This window comes from Typopeltis vanoorti, chromosome 15 (assembly GCF_054136105.1).
Source record: "Typopeltis vanoorti isolate ZY-2024b chromosome 15, IOZ_Tvanoo_1.0, whole genome shotgun sequence".
Taxonomy (NCBI): domain Eukaryota; kingdom Metazoa; phylum Arthropoda; class Arachnida; order Uropygi; family Thelyphonidae; genus Typopeltis; species Typopeltis vanoorti.
Window position 1 is genome coordinate 64,480,009 of NC_143563.1, and position 20,703 is coordinate 64,500,711.

Here is a 20,703-nt window from a genome sequence, read left to right on the forward strand (position 1 = left end):
GATTAAAATCAGTCTTTGTAAATAGTAATTATTAATTACAAATATTTTCTAAGGAATGAGTGCATGATGGATGCTTCTTTCACGTAAAATTTGTTGGAAAATTCAGTGTTTCCCAAAATTGAATCGCATAACAGTGTATACAGAATTTTATTGCCATTCAGTGAATTTTCAATTTCGAAAACATTACACTATTTATTTGATTTAATGATCCATGCTATATGCATTTATCACATCCGTTATATCTCCTTCATATATAAATTATATTCAAAACATAGCTTTAGATATCTTGCTGCAAATTTTTACGAGAACCCGACTTAAAAGACTAAAATATTTGAAATCTATTCACTTCCACTGTCCATCCCTATTAATTTCCTAATTATAGGAAGGTATTAACTTCATTGCCATATTTCAAGTAATGATTTATTTCACGAGGCCGTGTATTGGTCTATCATAATTTATAGTTCTACTCGTATTTTTTTATTTATTTTGCAGGTAAACTATCGCAAGTACTTTTACCCCATTTAAAAATCATTTTTATAACAAAATCATTTTAAATCACTTTAAAAATCATTATTTAAGAATTAAATTTTATTTAAAGGTAATTTCTAAACTTTATTAATTCTTCCTGTTTTATTATTCAGTTTTCATTCTCTTGACGTTATATTAGGTGAGTTTTTAGACTTAAATACTTATTTTGTTTAGTACTCAGAAAATTATCTAAAGGTACAGAAGACTAGATCTTTGCAACCGAAATCTGAGTTAGCTAGTCTAAAAACGGAAGTGTAGCTTTTTTTTCCCTGCCGGAATTATGCTTCTTGTTGTGAAACGGAATGAAAACACAGTGGACAAATACTTTATTCTGTCCATAGTTTTCTCACTACTAATTCTAAATAGTCTCAACCCAATCTCAAAAAAATAGTTTTTATACTTTCAAATTAAAAGCCGAATACCATAAATTTACAACAATGAGAAAAGCTATCAAATTTAATAAGACTATTACACTTTTTTTATAAAATCTTTATCAAGTAGCTTTATTTTTATCCTCCTACATGTTTCGCCAGTCTGTTTCTATTGGCATCCTCAGGGAATACAAATCAGTAAGCACAAAATGAAGGTTACAGACTAGGTTATAACCGATGGTTCTAAATCCTACAAAAATTGGTATTGTGCGTGACAATGTGCGTGTCTCGTTAACGTGATCTATTCGTGATGACTCATGACGTAATTGTTATGAAAGTTCATTTCTTTGATATTTAATGATCTGATAAAAGTTTTCCAAATTTCTGGTAAAATTAGACCTTGATTCTTGTTTAGGTTTTCAGTTTTACGGACGACTGTAGCTGTTTCTTTAAAGGTTCTTGAATGGTAGTTATCTTCTATGTATGGCATAAGGCTCTTATCCCACTCAATGTGATGGTTAGTAGAGGCAAAGTGGTATGAAAGGCCTGAAATGTCTTGTCTGTTATTTCTGACATATCCTATGTCTGACATATCCTAAATTCACATTAGAAATGGAAAAAGATAAAAAACTGCCATTCCTTGACATTTTAATAAAGAAACAATCCAATAATAGTATCAACCTATCTGTATACAGAAAACCTACAAATACTGGACGTTACCTCCATTTCAACTCAGCTCATCACATAGCTCAGAAACTTAGCATTATCCATAGTCTCAAGAAAAGAGCTATACAGTATACGACAGACAAGGATGACCTACTAACGGAATTAACCACAATATCCAGAGAACTTTCTTTAAATGGTTACCCTAAAAGACTCTATAACAAGATTCTATTTACTGATATACCACATCGACAACGTGATGACGTCCAATACATCAGTACAATTACAATTCCTTTTGTCAACAACCTTTCCAAAAAATTAGCTAACCTTTTAAAACCATACAAGATCAGAGTGGCATTCAAACCAATCAATACTATTCGGAAATTTTTAAGATCACCGAAAGATCCTCACCCATTCTACAAATACTCTGGAGTGTATAATATTCCTTACTCATGTGGTATTAGTTACGTAGGTCAGACATCTAGAAGCTTCGAAACGAGAAAGAAAGAACACATAGGATATGTCAGAAATAACAGACAAGACATTTCAGGCCTTTCATACCACTTTGCCTCTACTAACCATCACATTGAGTGGGATAAGAGCCTTATGCCATACATAGAAGATAACTACCATTCAAGAACCTTTAAAGAAGCAGCTACAGTCGTCCGTAAAACTGAAAACCTAAACAAGAATCAAGGTCTAATTTTACCAGAAATTTGGAAAACTTTTATCAGATCATTAAATATCAAAGAAATGAACTTTCATAACAATTACGTCATGAGTCATCACGAATAAATCACGTTAACGAGACACGCACATTGTCACGCACAATACCAATTTTTGTAGGATTTAGAACCATCGGTTATAACCTAGTCTGTAACCTTCATTTTGTGCTTACTGATTTGTATTCCCTGAGGATGCCAATAGAAACAGATTGGCGAAACATGTAGGAGGATAGAAATAAAGCTACTTGATAAAGATTTTATAAAAAAGTGTAATAGTCTTATTAATAATTGTCAAGAAAAAATTCAACATAATGAACGCTATCAAATTTATTTGTTATTGACTTTTTTCCCCATCTAAAGAAAGCTATCTCCCATGAATACTTAATTTCCTTATTTATGGGGATTCAAACAAGATTGATATTCACTGTTACGTCTCACAAAAAAAAAAAAAAAAAAAAAAAGCTGAAGCAAACAAACAAAACGAGTTTCTCTGTCTGCTCTTTCAGTAAAGAAGTTTGCACCGTCGGACCCATCACCAATTTTTTCATAACCTTCTCATTTGACTGTGGGGAAGCACGCGCAGGCTATATTTAGACCCAAAATGTTTGTAGTTTTTATTCTATCCCTTAAGTAGCATATACTTATAGTCATTCCCCGTAACCGTCAGTTCTTTAAATGCCATTAAATTGATTCCCTGGGGGAAAACAATCTCATTACTTGTTATATGATGTTTTTTGACTTATCACCAAAACTGCTTTTTGTAAAGGCGTAGAGTTTTTCCTTTATCTTCTTTTCCCTTGAGTAATAAATATAGCAGAAAAAACACGGACTGTAGTCTTATCTTTTGTCATTCAAAATTTTAATCTGAAAAGTACTTAACATTTTTTATTAAAATTTTTGTAAGAAAAAAAAAAAAACTTTGCGTGACGTTTGGGGAGCAGAAATTGCCAGTGCCAGTTAGTACAAATACAATCGTAATAAAAACAGTGCCCACTATTTAAAAAGAAAAGGGCCTATTGATGACTGATAACGAAAACAGTTCAGTTGGAATTGGGATCCAAATGTATTTAGCAATATCCAAAGGCTGGAAACTAATTACTAGGCTATTATTGCATCGATTTCAAATAATATTGGAAATGTTCTTGTGGTTTAAATGTCATTAAATTTTTTTGAGAAAAATCAGTAGATATATCATGATTTCTGGGAGTCCCGTAACATTTTTTCCCCCCTCCACTAAAGACGTTGAGAAATTTTGTTGAAGCCCTTACTATGCCGAAAATTTCTCGATCTCTCCGCATCCTAGAGTTTTATTTTACCATATAGTAAGAGCACCAATGAAAAGACTGCACTATAAATGTCGAAAACTCAATCGATTACGACTTTATTACTGTTTTAAATTTTCTAAATCTTTCATTCACATTCAAGAATACGAAAGCCTTTTGTTTTTTCTGCACACATTACTCGAATGCATTAAATTGCCCCAAACGTAATTGTTAATGTGTCTTCATATTTAATTCTCTGGCATACACAGTTTTAGTCCGAGCATAAAAGGTGCATTAAGCTATCACTGACAGTCGCTTTAGTCTAAATATTCAATTGCTAAAATTAGCGAATTCTTCGCATGCCTGTTGTGTTAACTGTCGTTCCTTTAAGTTGGAGAATTATTTTCTTAATTAAATACGTGTTGAGCTAAATGCATTTGAATATTCGGGATTTCGCATGCTCTTGAGATTTATTCACCTTGGAGAATCGCACCATCAACTGAAGGTCGAATTCCTGAAAGGTTATCTAGCGTCGTCCTTTGAGTAATTATATATTGAAAGATCCCGTAATTTTAATTTAACTAGGGTCGCATTTGTTGGAAAAGACAGTTGACTGAAAGTTCACTGAAACTAAGTTCCGGAGGGATTTAATTTGAGAATTAATGCATTGTTATATCTGTTTATTGGTCCACCTGGAGTCTGGTAGAGAAAGCACATATCGTGATGTTTCCGCTTGGCAACCCTGCTTGTTCATTGGTTGAAATCCAATAAAGGATGCGAGGAAGTTTAATAAGGCTTTACAACTTCATGTATTAAAGTTATCGTTTTCTCATAAAGGCGGCAGCATTTTTCTCCTCAAATTCGGATTTTGAGGAGAAAAATGAGAGAAAAATTCTGAGAACTGACCTCAGAATTAGTTGCTTTGGCTGTAATTCAAAACAAACTAGAGTTCCAAGTCACGTACCTCTTGGTTGAACTCTCATATGTGTACAGTATAAAAAGAACATCGAATTTTTCCCATATAGAGAAGCAAACATAGTTTGCATTCCTTGGTATCTACCACAATTTTTAAAATATTAAAATGAATTATATTAAAAGAAGTCTAACATACTATTTATTGAAAAATGTTACAAAAATGTAGCTGCAAAGAATGACAAAAATTGAGAATCTGAAAAACACTGATAAAGAAGGAAATAGCAGCTACTTAGGAACAGTCCGTTAAAATTATTTTAATTAAATTATTTATGTAAATTAAGTGGATATTAAATCCAACATCATTTCAAAGCCGAATACAGAAACTATAAGAGTTTCGTGCAAAAATTTGACCCAGAGAGCTTTCGGGAATACACTCGCCGCCATACTACGAGTTGCCCTAGCCGAACTTGATAGGAGACACGCACGCTCATGTGCGTGTCTATACGGGCGCTTTGAGCGTGTGTGTGTGTGTGTGTGTGTGTGTGTCTCCTATAAGGTTCGGCTAGGGCAACTCGTAGTATGATGGCGAGTGTATTCCCGAAAGCTCTCTGGTCAAATTTTCGCACGAAACCTCTTATAGTTTCTGTATTCGGCTTTGAAATGATGTTGGATTTAATATCCACTTAATTTATATAATTTTTCATCGCTGAAGTGAAGCTTTTCTGGCTCTTTATTTTAGTTAATTATTTATAATTAAAATTTTACTTAAAAATAATTAAATTATTCTTCTGATGAAAAAGATTTGAATCTCGTCAATGTCTTAGTTGTCTCGAGAATAATTTCTAAATAATCCAACCCATCTGGCACTCATAGTTGAATTCTCCTTTACGAGATAGTTTTGAATCCAATGGAGCCCTCTTAATGCAAGAAAATGGAAATTGTGTTTGTGAGCAGGTAGGTTTAGCTTTATTCGAGGTTAGAAATATGAGGTGCAAAGTTGACTTTGCACTGTTCTGGAATTTTACAATTTGCCACACACAAAAAAAGTTCTTTTTTTAGACATCGCAGAAAATAAAATATTTCTCTAACATTCGAATAAGGGAATACGCATTTTGGTTTCTGAATCCAATTTTGTGTGTTTAGGCTGCTTTCGTGTCAGTTATCAGCTTCAGTACTGAAGTAGTATTCTAATTTATAACACTCTCTTCAACTGAAAAACATCCAATTTAAGTTCATTTTACTAAGAGCGCCAACTGGGCTTTAGTCCTTCAGAGGCTGAAGAGATTTTAATTCAATGCCATGAGCCATAAAACGGAGCACAATATTATCTTGCACCCGGAGGCAATCACTGTTGACGAGTCGCTGCGCTTAATAATCAGAGTTAACTATTTTCTCATTGTTTGTTACCCTTTAGATATTTTCCTTCCTTTTCTTTGCTTTGCAGGTCATCTCAACTTAATATTAAGTTTTGCGTTGGGAGATCTTAAACTTTAAGTTGTTGCTTCACGTGTATCTTAAGGAGACTTTATACAACGAGAATGTAATTAAAACACTTTTTTTTTTTAGTGTCAAGAGACTTGCTTTTCTTTTCTTCTAAGTAAACATCGGCATTCACAGTATGTACAGCAGAGTTAGAAAACTTACGCTAGTTCTCATCTGAGAACTAGCTTAAGTTCGTCATTATTCAAGAGCTTGAAGTAACAGAAAGGAGAGAAAAGTAAACAACATGGTAAGTGAACACTTTAATGATTCAACAAGCCGATGTATGTTTGAAAAGAAAAAAAAAAGAGAGATAAAATTAGATAATATATGCACAGTATACGCTCTTCGTATCATACATATTTGAGAGCAAATGTAAGTAATATTAGTACGGTCAATAATATTTCAATAATGCGTATTAGTCCCAAATCCGGGACTTTGTCTCAGAGATTTCGCTTGTTAAACCGGTTCGTATTAGTTTCATTTAAAATATTTATTTCTAATTAGACGATGGTGGATGCTTTATCACGTAGCATCGTTTACCTGCAGAAATTATTCACTGGTTGTTTGTCGTTATAATACGTCTTCGCATTTAATGCAATCGCAAACCAAATTGATGTAGATTAGTAAAGATGCAAAGCAGTGCATTGAACTAATCCGTTTTAAACTCTTTATACACAAACGTGTGTTTACTATGATTAGCTAACTAATAAATAAGCACCCTAATCTTATGCTAATTATTTATTGGACTTAACATCGACTAACATTTTACAGTCCTTCAAACTTTATGTATTTGTATTAAAAGTGTAGGTATTAGTAAAGTTAAAATTATTCTTACGTTATAATCAAGTAGGTAGGCTAATGTTTGCTCTGTTGAAACTTCAAGAGAAGTTTTGCAATGTAATCAATATTTTACGGAACTCGTGTAACCTTCAGCATGAGTTACCTTGGCACTGTACTACGAAGAAGCCTCCGTAACCCAATTGTATAGACTAGCCCTTTAATTCGAATGACCCGAGTTCGAATCCCGTCTGTGTTTTCAGTCAAATTCGAAGTTAGTCGGTCTCATACGGGAGTGGAAGGTTTTTCGTCCCTCAAAACTGGCAAACTGGTCCCGTGAACGCACAGATCTACAGGCGTAAATACTTGTCCTTATGGATGCAACAGAGGAATGGTGAGTCATCTGCATTAATTGACTTAAACCTCTGATTAGACCAGTATACCATATGGCACTTAGAGGAAAACTACAGTGCAAAAGAATAGTGTTGAATCAACGAAAAGCTTAAAACGGCGATAGTAGAAATCATCTGGCGCAATACCAAAGCAACTCAAGATTATGTGAGCTGTGCACACTATTGATGATTGATTTTAAAAATGAAATTCATGTTGAAGTTGAACATGAAACTTTTTTTTTTATTCAAGCTTTCAGTAAGCGGTGATGTAGTCTCACACCGGCGATGAACTTCATCTCCCACCTAAAGGCAATCACAAACATCCATGTCCACGGTAGGATTCAAACACATAGCTTGTTGGTTGGAGAGCAGATACGCAGGCATGTGGTTATTTTTATCCTGTACTTAACAATCATAAAAGTTTTATTTTAGTTCTGATAATTTTATTTTATACTAAACTTCGAATCAATTTCAAAGTAATATGAACATCTATGTTGCAATAATCATGCTTTATATGTAAAATATAAACAGTTAATTAAATTAAAAATGAAAGGAAATAATACCTCTTGCTCTGGTAATCTTGCTGCAAAAAAAATTAGAGAGAAAAAAGATATTAGTACAGGATATGTATTTATATTCTAATTGCATAAAAATAATCATAAAATCACTGGTTATTTACATAATTGGAACATTTTTTATCTCGTACAGTTAAATTATTATGTAGTATAAAATAAGTATTATGCTTTCCGAATCATTAAATGTGACTGTTCAGTTTTCCTAGTGCTCCCATTTCCTACTGACGTTGATAAAGAGTTATGGTTCTCCTTTATGCAGGAATTTTAGAACCCAGTGGAGACATCGAAGTGCTCTTAATGCAGGAAAATTGCGTAAATGGAAGTTGAGTTTCTAGGCAAAGATATTTAGCTTTAATTGAGCCGCGTAGTGGCGTGTGAATCGTGTAGGGAATGCTTAAACGAGACATATTCAAGTCCCTTAGGAGCCTTTCTGTATCAGATCTATTTTAGAAACGAATTATCTTCGCCAACACCATTTATTCGTTTCTCTTAAAGGCTTGTTGCGTACGGAATAAGAAATGAAAAGACGGTAACTTTTTTATTTTTATTTATTTATTTATTTTTATTCCGACGGGAATAGGTCTCGAATAAAAACGAGTTTGACACCTAATACGACTGCAGGCACGTCTATCAACTTTGTATACAAAGTACGTCACTGCTGGCAAATTGAAGTCGATCGTTTGTCCTTGAAGTCGGCTTCTGAATTGAAGACCTTGCGAATTGCGATTCAGGAAGTGACATTGAGAGTTTCGAAGTTCAGTTATTCATCGTTGCTCGTTCACAATGTAAATGCTTTCAGATGTGAGGATAACAACTGCAGCTGATACTCAAAGGCAAAAGTCGGAAGTGTTGAGCTGATATCGGTGCTAGCATTTACCAGAATGCGAGATCTGATCAGTAAATCGAATTACTGAGAGTGTGAATGTAAAATGGAGTAAGAATGCCCGTTTCATCGCTGTTAAAAGAATTAAAACCACTTCCGCAACCAGAGGTGACGAAATATTCAAGTTTTCATTCTTAGAGCCATTCGTTGAAGAGTATTGTTAACTGTTTCAAAATTAGCTCTACTTATAATAAATGAGTTCAAATAATAAAACTTAGTTTTGTATTTTACTTATACATATGTTTGTTGCAATATTTTTATGCCGCTAATATCCCAGAGAGGTTGGTAGCTTCGGAACATTGGTATATCTATTCCGAAGATAGATAAAGGAATTCAGTTCTAGAGACAAAGTATATTCTCTATATCCTGTCGCTCTCTGGAATGCATGTGACATAAGCTGTACTTTACTTTTTTTTTTTTTACGTTATGACATACGTAGCAAATAATATTTGCACACTGGGGTTAACTGGAAGGGATTTGAACACGCATCTACATATATGAGAAATGGCGAAAAACTTCATTACACTTTCTTTATTTTTCTTATTATAATTATATTATATAAAAAAAGAGCCCGTGTAGCTCAGTGGATGTGGCGTTTGCACTCCACAGCACTTGACCACACGAAGGAAGACTTGGTTTCAAATCTAGTCGACGACTAGAAGAAATTTTTCTAAGCCTTTTTTCGACTGGTTCCCGAGTTAGTCGATCTCTGGCATGGGCAAACGGATTTTTTTCCCCGTAAACTCAAGAAAATCGACCGTAGTGCCCACATTATTTCAGACATTAAATACGAGTGTTAGGGTTAGGGACCACGAGATGGCGGCACTTGTTGAGTCATCTCTCTTCACTGCGCGCCGCTTAATTAGTGATAGCCTTGGGCCAGCTATCTCTGATTGGGTACCAGTGGAGATTGAAGTCCCCACTCAGTCTCCAAAAGTTAGATGGCGCTAAAATGGCCTCGTCTACTCCCCCTATACGGGAATAAAAAGGTGTTAGCTGATTTTTTTAATATTTTTTTATATAATATAAAATACAGAGTATTAGGGAAGATACTGAAATTGAGTGAGACTTCCAAATAAAACTTTAATTTATTTTTTTTATTTAACGGTCTCCGCGATTAGCCGAGTGGCTATGCGCTTCCCAACCATATGCCTGGGAAAGGAGTGTCCTGAGTTCGATTCCCGTCGCTGACGTGAGGAGCTTAGAATCTTTCTGAGACATAGCCAAGTTAGCTGGTCTTGGGCGTGGACTGTAGGGAGAAAAAACTATAGACATAGGATCAGGGATGTCTTGTGCATTGGCACTGCTGAACTGCAGCACCCCAATTTTTTTCGATATATATAAATATATTTATTAATTTATTTATATTTGCTTGTAATATTTAAATTTATCATCAACAATCCTATACAATTCTCTTATTTTGTATAAAAATAATAATAAAAATCCATCTTGTAGCACTTAGGAAGGGCGAAGGACGCTAGCAGCACTGTGTTTACCACAGTGTCATATTGCTACGCGCGCAAGCATATGGACTTCATAGTGAGATACGAGCTATTAGCGTGATGCGGCACTGTCCGTCGCGCAGTTCCACTGTTGTTTATATGTAGTTTGCGCCAGTAGTAGTGTGTTCGTAGTGCTTATCGTGTTTACTCCGTCTCTTTAAATATTTGGACATTACAATTAAAGGATTTAATTGTAATGTCCAAAAATTGTAAATCCATTCCTTTAATTACAATTAATTTATTTTATTTTTAAGTGATTTTGAATTATACCAAACTGTATAATTTTATCGATAATGAACAATATTTTTTCATGTTTAATTTTTTTTAAATTTTACCATAATTTTGATATTTTATCCAAACACGTATACGCTGTACTTACAGTGTGTATGTATATTTCGAAAGTTGCAGCACCTCCCACGATTTCAAGCCACGAGCCGCCACTGCATAGGATACACCGAGATGCATAAGGCTAACCACCTTATCTTTGTATACGGTTGCGATTAAATGAATAGAAAACCCTCGACCCCGCAAGATAAAAGAGGGAAGAAGAAGATTTTTTAACAGAATCTTGAGCTTGATTTCGTGAATATATATATATATATATATATATAAATGATCTCTTCAAATCCTTGATAGCCACCATCGACGAAATAGTTTGTTCGCCCAAGCAGATGGTAGCAAATGGCAGGAAGAGTATTTATCGCTTTTTCTCCGATTCACGAAAACCTCTTTCTTGCCATTAACCAGAATTCAGAAAATGATCTCTTTTAAAAGTGTACTTTAACGGGTTCCATCATTATTTTACACGCACACGCAAAACAAAACAAAAAACCATGACTGAAGTAATAATCGCTTGATCATTACTTCTGCCGCTGTTTTTAAGACCATCCCACCACCCTCTTCTCGTACTGCCTCTACTTCTCTTTAACTTTAGTATCCAGTTATTTGCCTTCTCTGTCCACTTATATTATCCTACATTCTTTGTATACGATTTTTCCATTCTTCTTTTTAGTTTCGTCTTACGCGTAACTCGCCAAAACAATCACGGAATTCAGGACGTTTACAGAAGACAACGATTCGCAGTGTTCAGTTTTAGGATGGTTATAAAAAATGGTTTTCATTTTTTAACACTAGAAAGATTACGACCATCAGTATCTAGCAGCACACCGGTGGAAAAGCTCTGACATAATCTTCCCCATATTCAAGGTATCACTAAGTTTTCCTTGCGTCTACCGTGTGACGTCATGCAAGAATGAAATACGTGAGTTGTCTGAAATTGAGGGGAGAGGATGCTCGCTGCTGCTTTGTAGCATTCTGTGTTCGCGTCCAGTTTTGGCCACAAATATACTACCTGTGTTTTCATCTGGTTGGGCGCATTATGAACAGTGACCAGGAAAAAAAAAATGAGGAAAGGATGTAATTTTTTTTTTTTTTCAATTGAAAAAAAAAAAATATATATATATAATTAAAAGCGAAGTTGGCGATATTTTGATGCCGAACTGCTGTAATATTCAATTAAAAAAATTAGTACATCACAACTTTTCAAACTGAAGCTACCTTCAGAAAATTGTGGGTATTATTGTAATAGTCAGTGCAGTACTGGCGGCACGTTTTTTGTGGCAGAGCTGAAATTTCCTCTTCTCCCATTTCTTCGACTCAAAATTATCAAGCTTATGATATTATTCTTGAAATGTGGAAAAAATAATTGTGCTAATTCACGTTTACAAAATTTTTTTTTTCGATTTTAATTCTCATTTCAAGCATGCGCATTCGAGAAGTGCGCACACTTGTTCTAATAATTGTATATTAAATACCATACGGTATTTAGTACACAATATTTAATATACAACTTAATATATTTAATATACAACTTAATACAGTAAATTGTATATTAAATACCATACGGTATTTAATATACAATTTGGCTTACACTCAATTATACGACTATACACAATTTTTTATTCAGGACTGAAAAATGAACGAAACTTAGTACAGCACATTTTAGTAAAAAGTGTGAGAGGAGAAAATTCGAAGAAACGTAGATCCAATTCTGTTTTTGCATAACAACATCCCGACTTTCACATCATTGCAATTTCTTAAGCGTCTCTCTTCTCGAGTACATTTCTCCTTTTTACTAACTTTTTTTTTATATTTTCCTAAAATTAAACAAATTCACTCTTTCAATTTTGCTTTGAACTAAATATATTGATACAAGAGAGTGCAGAATCCACTCTTCAGTAATTCAGATTTTTATCCCGTACGTAATGCCATCCATCACCAATGGCATTATGCAGCGTGTAACCTCTTATTTAAAAGGCGGTGCTCAAAATAGCGCCTTCTTGAAACTTTTGAACAGTAATATATTTACAAACGTTTGAAGATATTGCTAGTCAACAAATTAGAAGTTTTTGTAACTAAAAATATTTTGTAACTGTAGGTGATCCTGTATTTCGAGATGCAGAATTCAAATCTGCAATCCGAAAACATCTATCACCCAAGGGTTTTTTCCGATGTGTTCGCTTTTCAAAGATGTGTGGAATATGTTCCCATGACTTCTACTATTTGAAGAAGTCATGGGAACATGACTTCTTCAAATAGTACTAAAATGTTGAATTAATGATACTTAATTGCCCTGATTGAACGTCTGAATTTCTGTTTGTCTACGAGAGAAGCAACTAAGACTGTTAATTGCGTTCTTTAATCAGTTTGCTTGTTTTGCCGGATGAATCGCCAGATTTCTGGGGAGGGAAACAACCCACTCTATATGAGATGGGCCAAGCCTCCTCTAATTAAAAAGCCATGATAAAGACTTCCTAGATGGGATTAACACCCAGGTCTTTCCAACTAAAGGGCTTAGCTACCAGGGTTCTTCTGTTCAAAGATAAGGCCGTTTCATGAGTTTGCAGTACTTGATTTGGAGAGAACAAAATATTATTTCTGTTTAACTAAAATATCTTGCGTTTCTGTGTAAAACATTTTGATATCGTTTTAAAGATTTCGACTTATCTAAACAATTCTAAAACCGCTTAGATCTCTTCTTCAACAATGGAACTTATTAGTTCAAAGAACAAAAATCTCTGCTTTTAGAAGAAAAAAAAAAGCTTCATATTTTGTGACAAAGAGTGGAATTTATTACTGACATAAAGTAAATCTACTTTAAAAAGTAAATATCTTTTGCAATAAACTTTGAGCTGAAAGACTGATGCTTGTTTGTGGACTCTTCCAAAACAAACTAAAAAGCAGTGTTAAAACATTATTAACGAGAGGCCTTCCATACCATTTGCCCACTCAATAAGTATAAAAAGACTCTTGATGGTATTCAGGTTGATGGCACTAATAAGGTATAAGAGCTATATAGCAGTGTTTGTGGCGATTTAATTGTATTAGTGCTGGTCCAATTGTTCAGTTTTGTTAAGGCTATATATTTTTTTTAAAAAAAGTTAAAAGCATTGGATTAAAATGGACCGGCAATCGAATATCTAACAGCAAAACTTTCGATGGCAAACTTAATGATTTTATATTTCTTGGACCTCAGATCAGGGAAGTATTGAAAGGTAATCGCTAAAATAGCTCTACAAGCTTGGAAATAATTCATAATCTATTGTACAGATTTTTGGGCAACAGCAATGCTGGAAACTAGTTGTCCAACTCAACAGAATACCACAGTATGCGCACCAGGATGTTACTAAAGATTCACATCCTTCGACTCCCATGGACTTTTTATTTTTCTGAAAACGTTTGGTAGAATAAGTCATGAGTAGGTGAACGAACGGTTCGCCATCACTAGAATGGGGCAACGATGCTGGGGGTGGATAATGTTAGGTGTGATGGGAAACTGCTGTTTCTTCAGACATGCAGTGATGTCAGGGCTGTCGCCAGATTAGATCGCGCCCCGAGGCAAACAATTAAATGTCGCCACTGATGGATTATAAGACAAAAATATAAAAAATCTCCAATTGCTATTTTGTTTTTATTACAAGAAAAACATTAATGCAGAACGATTACATAATAATATTTAATTAAATGTTTGCTCTACGCAAATATCGCACAATAAAACTGTTTATAACTCTTCTAAATTAAATTATAAGCTATGTCCGCCTCTATCGATATAGTTGCTAGACCAACCAATCTTTTTTGGGTCATTGCTGTTCGCAAATAATTTGTAATCAGTTTAAGCTTGGAAAAACTGCTTTCCACACTTGCTACGCTAATTGTTAGCTTAGCGACGGCGCCTACCAATATGGCTGAACGAGCGCCCTTATTAAGCCTCGCCGTGAGGCAAGCTGCCTCTATGCTACACTCTGTCAACGGTACTCAGTGATGTTTACATTTTTTATAAACTGCTACCTTTCCTATTTTTGTTATTTTCTTACTTATTTTAAATAATATAAAAGTACTTGCATTTGGACTGTTCATATTCATTTTACATATTTCATTGTTTTTTACTACGTAACAATTGTTTTTATCATTAAATTATAACTAGATAAACTATATTTTGACCCCTGATGTGCTGGGAACAAAACAAGTTCCATTTTAAATTTTACACCCTGAAATACTTTAAAATGCTTCACCTTTTCTGATCCTGGTTATAGAATTCTTGTTGTCCAATGTATTTAAAATGGCTGTCTAACACTAAAATAAGGTTTATTAAATTCTGTATTTTATTTCTTAAAATCTGTAAAAACAGGTCTCTTATTTTTATCCGAAAATGGCACTTTTTTTGAACTAGACCAATTCATTATATTCAGTCCGAAATCACGTTTAGTATTCCTAATTTTTTTTTTTTTTTTTTTTTTTTTAAAGAAATTAGGTTCGCTAACGTTAGGTGGGATCAGATGGGTGATAAAATTTCTGTATCCATGCAAATCTATACCATGAAAATATATACATATCTGATGGTTAACATCTTCTTTTAGTGCAAGATTTAATGATCAGGGGCGTTTGAAGGAAAGTTGAAACGTTTTTCGATTATGCCCAAACGGAAGTCTCAGCTGTGGTCAAATAAGATTCCCTTCCTAATCTTAAACGTAATTTGCTTTAATTCTTCACGAGTGTTTTAATAATGAAACGGTTTGATTCCTACCAAGAAAGGTAGTTAGTTCTTTGGCATTATTAATTTGGCAAAGAGAGAGAGAAAAACGGAGGATGGCGTGTGTGTGTGTGTGGGGGGGGATTAATTGCCTCGGTACTGTTTCTTCGTTTATGTTTGCGGGAAAATTATTTCTATTATGGAACCATTTCGCGCATTTCTGTTACAAATTAGCTGCTGAATTATTCATTGTAATCATTTTTTTCCAAGTAATGTTAATGGAAGAATTTCCTTCTGAAATTTAATCAGACACTCGCAGTGCACGCAAGTAAGGAATTTAAGTTGCTTTCTTCGAGGGAAAAATGTTCCGTTTCTTGCAGTAGGAAATCTTTAGGAATATAATTTTCTTCACATTTAGTCGAATGATGGAGAATTTGCTTAAAATATTTTTAAGTGCATCATATCAAGAAAATTTGATCTTCAATTTGAACTCACTAAAAGCTTGCTATTTATTTGATTTGAATTGTGTTAAATGGATGAGCAGGATGTTCGTGAAAAAAATATTGCTAGAATTATGCCATTCTAGATAATTTCAAAAGTGCAAAGTTGAGAGAAATCTTTAGATTAGAAACCAAACACAGCGCTTTAAAATATTGTGAAAATCATTAAATATCTTTCTGAATTCTAGTGCGCTGAATATAAACTTCAATCCAGATACTGATTTATCGTATGCTTTGAAAATATTGTAGTCTCAATATACTGCATATAACTAGTGAAGATACAAAAGCTGAAATTAATTTCAAACTTTTCAACATTATACAGATGTAAGTAAACGTCACTTACGCAGCGTATATGCAAAATATTTTGTCACGTGCATCATCACATGTTCTAGGCAACTATTTACGAATGCTGCTGGTCAGTAATCTTCAATAGTGTTGATCACGATGGGGAAGACAAAGGATCTTTCGGAGTTTAATAAAGGGCTTATTCTGGGTGGAGCCGTTATTTTGAAAATAGCAGATCTGACTAGTTTCTCAAAAGGTGAGATATCCCGGGTGTTTAATCAGTGGAAAAATAACCTACATTGCTTGTCTAAGAGGCGTAACTGTGGCCCTAAGACAGCCTGTCAGGAAGAACGAGATCTCATCTCAGAAAGTTTGTACGGACAAACAAAACTTGCTATGCTCAGCAATTGACCGATGCATTTAATGAAGAATGTTCCTGATCCATACTCATAGTTCCGTCAATGAACCATGCCAACTATGGAAATTGATGAGGATGATCGTTATTGGCAGTTGCTAAAGGAGATCTAACATGATATTAAATAAAAGTTTATAATTCAGTAGCCGGTATGTGTAGAAGGGTGGGCTATGAAGAACTATGACAATAGATGGGAGTCCAAAGTTCTTAAAAATGTTGCATCATTTAGGGATGACCTATAACTTTTCATAACAGATTCCTTTGGTATTATTGAGTCCTGTTTTGAAGTCTATCTTCCTATACTATCTTCCTATTAGTAAGATGCCACCCACTAACCAAAATCATATTTTAATTACTTATTATGAAACACCACATCCACACAGACACACACAGATAAAACAAAAGCTGCCATAAATCGTTTAGCTAAAAATTTTATCACGGCTAATGGAAAATATTTTAGATTCGCCATGGGATTTAAAGAAAATCTGTTTTCCTATCAGGTGCAGCTCCTCCATAGCGCTGTGAGGGACTTCGCAGTGTTTGCTCTTCCGTCTGCTACGCCTTCGAATCCCATTCAGGGCGCAAAGAATCTTTAGAAAAGCTTTCAGCTGAAGATGAGTTAGCTCGTCTCGTAGGACTATGTTTTATCATCCCGCAAAACGGAGAAAACCGTTCAGAAAACTGACACAAATATCGCATACACTGGATCTCATAGCCTCAGTTGCTTTCTCCTCTAATTCTAATCCTAACATGTTACATAAGTAACTTGTTCTACTCAATATAAGGGTCAGAAACACGCCTAATCATAAAGTGATCAGGGGTCGTTTTCGTGGTTAGAGAAGTTTTTTTTATTTTTTATTTTTGGTTTTGTTAAATAAAAAAAAATATTATCTTTTATCCAGTCTGCGAGTACTCGTCGGCGAGCGTATTTTTCCATCCCTGCATATATAAATAAATAAATAATACGAGTGAATTAAATGTATTATTAGTTGTTATTCTTATTACTTGGTATACACATTTTGGTATACCAAAATGAGTCCTGTATACATTATTCCAAAAGTTCTGTTATCTTGAGTACCTCTTGTTGTGTGTCCCCTGAATATCAACTCTCTGCATTCACCATTATCCTCAAATCTCTTGCTTCCTACATTTCTTGCAATACATCCTATTAAAAATGGAAAAGCCTTACATTGATGACATTGAGCAAGTATGTTTATAGGGCCGGTTTATTCAAATCCTCCAGAAGAATGCTTTTCATAAGAAATCAAAACTATTTTTTATGATTTTCGGCAAGAAACATTTTTACACTACCTGCCCTATTCAAGAAGTTCATTCATTTTTTGTGAGCGTTATTTTTCTGATACATCTTATTTTTCTGATTATTAAAAGAAAATTGCCTTGGAAACTACACAATCTAATTCAGGAAGCTGAGCAAAATACGATTTCCGAAATTCCGTGTCGTGTTTTTCTGTTTGTGTGTGTGTGTTGCTTAAGAGCCAGTCTCTCTCTCTAATATCGGTCAATAAATACGAACTTCAATTTCGTTTATTTAATTACTAATAATCACTTCCTACAATAAATTACGTTTACCGGTGGATGTGATAAGAAAATTGCATAAATTTCATCTTAAGAATTCGGAATAGATTCAGAGCAACTGTTTAGTAAAATATGATTTTTATTCTCTTTTTAGTGCGCAGAACTCCATCTCTATTAATAACTAGCTCACCATAAAGCGCGCTCTCTCGTCTGCGTCATAATACAATACCAGTTGTTTGCATAAAGATGACTGTATTTACATATTCTTGAAAGATGAGAAACAGTGATAACTTGAATAATGCATAATAACTGGTAAAGAACAGTAATTAATAGTAATTCTAAGCTACTGAATTAAATTTAAACGCTAACAATAAGTGAAATGAACTACGCGTGCATGAGGTGGGTATCGAGGTAACAAAACTAATAAAATAATTTAATAAAACTCGTGTAATATTTCGAAAGGATAAACACTATGCATTTGTCCTAACAGTAATGATATTACTATAACAGAAAAACACGACACGGAATTTCGGAAATCGTATTTTGCTCAGCTTCCTGAATTAGATTGTGTAGTTTCCAAGGCAATTTTCTTTTAATAATCAGAAAAATAACATGTGATTGGAGGAGTAAACCTCATTTCGAATAAAATAAGCATGTGAATCACTTTTGGTACTAAGATTTGTTGTCATATCAATTGAGTTTCTGTAGAATAGTTTGAAGTCTGGCCATTCATAGATTATCATTGAATTATTCCTAAACCAGGGATTCCAGGCCGTGTGTGTGTGTGTGTACATTGGGTAGCCGGCTTATTAAAGCGGTCTCCCTTACTGGCATGTTACACTACCAAGAGAAAAGTCTCAGCATTCCAGAACATTAAATCGATAATGATATTCAAGAAATGTTATTACGCATATACAGTACTAAGTAAGATGGACATAATGAATTCCTGCAATTTCACTAGATTTACTGAGGATGCACCTGTCATGAAATCTTTTGACTAAAGGGCCAAATGCCTGAACGACACACACGCCCGGTGAACATGGCGCGTTATCTCTTATCCAGTGAAAACTGTTCATCACATACAGGCTAATGGTCATCATATATGAGTGGACTTGGACAGCAGGATACGAATATGACAATATCATGACCAAGCATGATATTTGTCATCATACTTTTATCTGTATAAAATTATAGCACCCGACTTATCACTTCATGCGACCTTTCTCCAGTATTTTAGTATTCAGCGCTAATATTCTTTCCCACCTTAGTCATTGCTGCTTGCTTTTGGTACTCTCTATAGTTTCCCGCTGTTAAATATATATCCTCCATTAGGGACAGTGATATATCTGTCCCTTGTACGGCGCAGTTATTTCACTAATTTGTGACACATCTGTTGTACTTTGGTTCTGTCCATCCTTTGTCTGCTACTATTGATACCACATGTCCCACGTTGAATTGATGTTTTCTGTTTATTACTACATTAAAAGTATATCCACTCGCATGCGGCATTATTATTATTACTGGTGCATGCGAGTGGTAAAGTAGTATTTGTTATCATAGCTGGACACACAGTTTCACGACTTTTGTATATTATTGCACGCACTTGAAAGCAGATAGTTTTTGGAGGCAATCTACCTCTTATAACTGGTGCCTACTACATTTCATTTATTAGTCGTGTGTTATTAGTAATTACATTTAGCATGGCAGTGTTGCTAATATTTTGGCTACTGACTGTATGTGTTACATGCAGTTTATTACTAAATTATGATTTTTTTTTCATTTTATTTTATAAAAAGGTAATACTTATTATTAACAGTCATACTGGCAGAAACACACCCATCTCCGCTGCAAAATTTCGCGTCTTCCATTTCTGATAACTAAAATGTCTGCCGTTCTTATAATAGCTAGTTGAAAACCGAGGTAGGCTAATACCTCCAGAGGAGAGAAATTCAGCTCACGGGTGATCCTTTCCTTCCATCAGCCTGATTTTAAATTTGTACACAATGTTTCAGCTGTCTCTCTTCTACAGGTACTTCCATGGTCATTGTTCTAGTGACTTGGCAAACATCATTCCTCCACTTGCTGTTAGGCCTGTTAAAACAAGAGCAGCAGTGTCCAACATCGCTTTACAGTACAACTGCAAATCGAATCTGCTTCTCCTCTTCCTCATTTATTCCATCTACCTCTGTTCTCTGGAACAGCCTTCCTCATGATGTGTTTCCTAACAATTTCAACCTGCATCTCTTTAAAAAGGATATCAATAGGTTTCTAAATCCTTATCTGCACCTCAGACATAACACTGATGTGTTATAGGCTCTAGTACCTCTTGTGTGTGGAATCTATATATACATACACACACTGTGGGTATAGTAAATTTCTGATAATCAAGGAAACTGGGGTAGTTTTTTTCGTTCCACTTTAAATCTCCATTTAAGCAACATGGTAATGCTCTTAAATCAGATGGATAAAAATCTCTACCACCCAAAGGTAGCATCGTTCATAGACAATCTAGGCCACAGTGAGATTCTCTATCAGTAGAAAAGCAGCTGCTTTATCCTCTCGACCACCTAGGCGGCGAATTTTTACAAAATTTAAAGTTTTTAATTCAGGAATTCCTGTTCAGTTTCAGGATAATAATATACAGGGTACCATCTTTTTTTTTTTTTAATTTTTGTAATTTGAATTTTAATGATTATTGATGTTATTGTTTTTTGAGAGAACAAAGAAACCAGCAAGCATTCTACGTGTTTTGGAAAGTTAATACTGTTTTCATTATATATTTTGTAATAATGTTAATTTTTATTTTATCTAAAAAAATGTTGCTTCTAAAAAAAAATGTTTGAGCTCAGCATTCTACTCTTAC

At 34.4% G+C, this 20,703-nt stretch overlaps 1 protein-coding gene across 2 annotated transcripts in view; it reads right to left on the minus strand.

Moving 5' to 3' along the window:
* Positions 1 to 20,703, minus strand: part of LOC150098824 (uncharacterized) — a 174,602-nt gene that overhangs the window by 64,724 nt on the left and 89,175 nt on the right. For both annotated transcript variants that reach the window (XM_090405474.1, XM_090405473.1), the window contains exon 3: positions 7,679 to 7,698. In XM_090405474.1, coding sequence (XP_090261600.1) covers positions 7,679 to 7,698 — 20 coding nt within the window. The remainder of the gene's footprint in view (positions 1 to 7,678; positions 7,699 to 20,703) is intronic.